This window comes from Chinchilla lanigera, unplaced genomic scaffold (genome assembly GCF_000276665.1).
Source record: "Chinchilla lanigera isolate Chin_1 unplaced genomic scaffold, ChiLan1.0 scaffold00081, whole genome shotgun sequence".
NCBI classification, from domain to species: domain Eukaryota; kingdom Metazoa; phylum Chordata; class Mammalia; order Rodentia; family Chinchillidae; genus Chinchilla; species Chinchilla lanigera.
Window position 1 is genome coordinate 8932301 of NW_004955482.1, and position 2711 is coordinate 8935011.

At 47.5% G+C, this 2711-nt stretch overlaps 1 protein-coding gene across 4 annotated transcripts in view; it reads left to right on the forward strand.

Annotated features, from left to right (window-relative positions):
* Positions 1-2433: 2433 nt before the first annotated feature.
* Ptpn11 (protein tyrosine phosphatase, non-receptor type 11) overlaps positions 2434-2711 on the forward strand; it is a 96497-nt gene continuing 96219 nt past the window's right edge. For 3 of the 4 annotated variants that reach the window (XM_013503715.1, XM_005403197.2, XM_005403196.2), the window contains exon 1: positions 2435-2663. In XM_013503715.1, the coding sequence (XP_013359169.1) occupies positions 2650-2663 (14 nt within the window). In that variant the 5' untranslated portion in view covers positions 2435-2649. Of the gene's footprint in view, positions 2664-2711 lie in introns of all 4 variants that reach the window. The other variant, XM_005403198.2, reaches the window with a different exon arrangement.

Consider the following 2711-nt stretch of genomic DNA (forward strand, 5'->3'; position numbering starts at 1 on the left):
AAAAAAAAAAAAAAAAAAAAAAAAAAAAAAAAACAACAACAAAAACAAAACAAAACCAAAACCAACAAAAAACAAACCCCAAACCAAACCAAACCAAACAAAACTCCATCTTCTCACACCGAGCCACAACAGTCTCTGGTCATAGTCTATTTCCAGCTTTACCCTTTTGTTTCAATCTTCACAGCATACCTCAAGTAAATGCTTTTTTATGGTGGTGATGGTACTGGAGATTGAATCCAGGGTCTTTATACTAACCTTACACCCCAAGTCCTTTTTATTTTTTATTTTGACACAGGGTTTCACTAAATTGCCCAGGATGAGCTCAAACTGGAATCCTCCTGACGCAACCTCCCAGTGCTTGGGTGATGATAATGATGATCGTGATGATGATTTGAAACAGGGTCTCACTTTGTAGTTCAGGGTGGTCTTGAACTCATTACGTAGCCCAGGCTGTGGTGATCCATCTGCTTCAGCCTCCCCAGAGTTAGGGTTACAGGTGTGTGTCACCATGCTAGGCTCAGGTATTTTACTCACATGGCTCAGGTTTTTACTCAAATGCCATTTCAGTGAAAACTTTTCCTACTAACCACCCTCCCCCCAACCTGATTTTCTCTTCCTGGGTTTCAGTTATCCACAGTCAACTGTCGTCTGGAAATGTCATCTGGAAAATTCCAGAAATAAACAATTCATAGATTTTAAATTGCATGCTGTGTCCAGGTATTGCAGTGCTTTATTCAGGTAGACCTTCTTTTACTTAATAATGGCCCTGAATGCAAGAGTAATGATGCTGGCAATTCGGATATACCGAAGAGAAGCTATCATGGTGCTTTTAAGTGAAAAAGATGAAAGTCACCTTAATAAGAAAAAAAGAAATTTGATGCAGAGGCTAACATGTAAGAGTGAATCTTCCACCCATGAGATTGTGAGGAAGAAAGGAGAAATTTGGAGTAGACTGCAGAAGTTATGGTCACAGTGTGTGATCCTGCCTGGTTAAGGGAAAGGTATTCAATTTGTGGGTGAAGACACGAACAGAAAGTGTTTTACCAATGTACAGCAATGTTTTGCTGTAGCATTAAGCTTATAGAACAGTCTGTTGTTTTTTCGTTAATTTTTTATTGTGTCTAACTCACATGTTAAACTTTATCACATGGATGTACAGGAAAAAACACAACATATATAGTGTTATGGCTTGTGTTTAAATGTACCCCCCAAAGCCTCATGGGTCATAGGTGGGCCTTTTCAAGAGGTGGCTGGATCTAGAGTGTGTGAGGCTGGAATTGATTGATGGTACAATGTCAGCTGCATGGGTGCTAGGATTAAGGTTGTGAATGCTACCTGCCCTAAGTAGCCCGGATATGGTAAAAGGGGCAGATAGACGCTGTTGAAGTCCCTTGGTTGTTTTGCTATCTTCTGCCCTTCCTTGTTTTGCTGTCTTCTGCCTGCCATGAACCGTTTTTTGGGACACCTGTCTGCCACACCACCCTGCTCTGGAGCCAGAGGTTATGCATTGAAACTTCCACAAACTGCGAGCTAAATAAACCTTTCCTTCTTTAACTTTGGGTATTGGGTATTTTGCCCCAGCAACGAGAAAAGTAACTAAGACATGTAGGGTCTGGCGCTGTCTGAAGTTCCAGGCATCCACTGGGAGTTTTGGAGGCCAGCCATCGAGGAGGAGGAGTATTGTACTCCCATTCTTTCTTGTCTTTTCTTTTAGCCCTTTATATCTCTGTGTATCATACGTGTACATTTATGCCTTTCTATCAATCCATTGGTTTTGCAGGGCTGGGGATGTAATTCCAGGCCTTGCACAAAAACCCCCAGCCCCCGAGTCAATCCATTTTTAGTTTACTGTACCTCTTCCTATGAGCGTTTTTTGTTCACTGTGACATATACATAGTCGAAAATAGTTCCTAACCACTGAAAAACACCCAAGGGGAGGTTTATCCTAATAGGCAACAGTCATAAAAGTGTTTACAGTATAGACAGGCTCAGTGCTCAGTATTTGGCACATTTAATCATCACGATAACCCTATAAAGCATATACAATTACGACGGTATCTTTATTTCACTGGAAGGGAAGAGTGGAGAACTTGAGGCTCTGAGAAACTAAGTTACTCTTCCAAGGTTTCGCAGCTATTAAGTAGCCCAGCGGTGTACGGAGTGAAATGAATGAAACTCCTCCACTCGGCCATCGGGGCGGGGCTGGAAAAATGACAGGGTGGGAGGGACCCGATCGAGCGCGTGCGAGGCCGAACGCGAGGCTCGCACTCTGCAGGCAGGGCTTACAGGAGGGAGCCGCAGAGCTTTGGGAGGTGCACAGCGACAGCGGCTCTACAAATTCCACTAGGTACGAGCGGCGGCTCTAACCCTGGGGACGGGAAGCAGGAAGTGGCGGCGGGCGTCGCGCGGGGTGACGTCACAGGGCGCCGGCGCGAGGGGCGGGGAAGGAGGAGGAGCGAGCCGGGCTTTTTGGGGGGGCGGCTGCACAGTCTTGGGATCCCCAGGCCTGGAGGGGGGTCTGCGCGCGGCCGGCTGGCTCTGGCCACCCCCCGCGTCCGGTCCCGAGCGGGCCTCCCTCTGGCCAGCCCGATGTGACCGGGCCCAGCGGAGCCTAAGCAAGGAGCGGGCCCGTCGGAGGGCAGGAGGAACATGACATCGCGGAGGTGAGAAGCCCGGTGGGGCCCGGCCGGGGCCTCGGCCCGGCCCCCGCC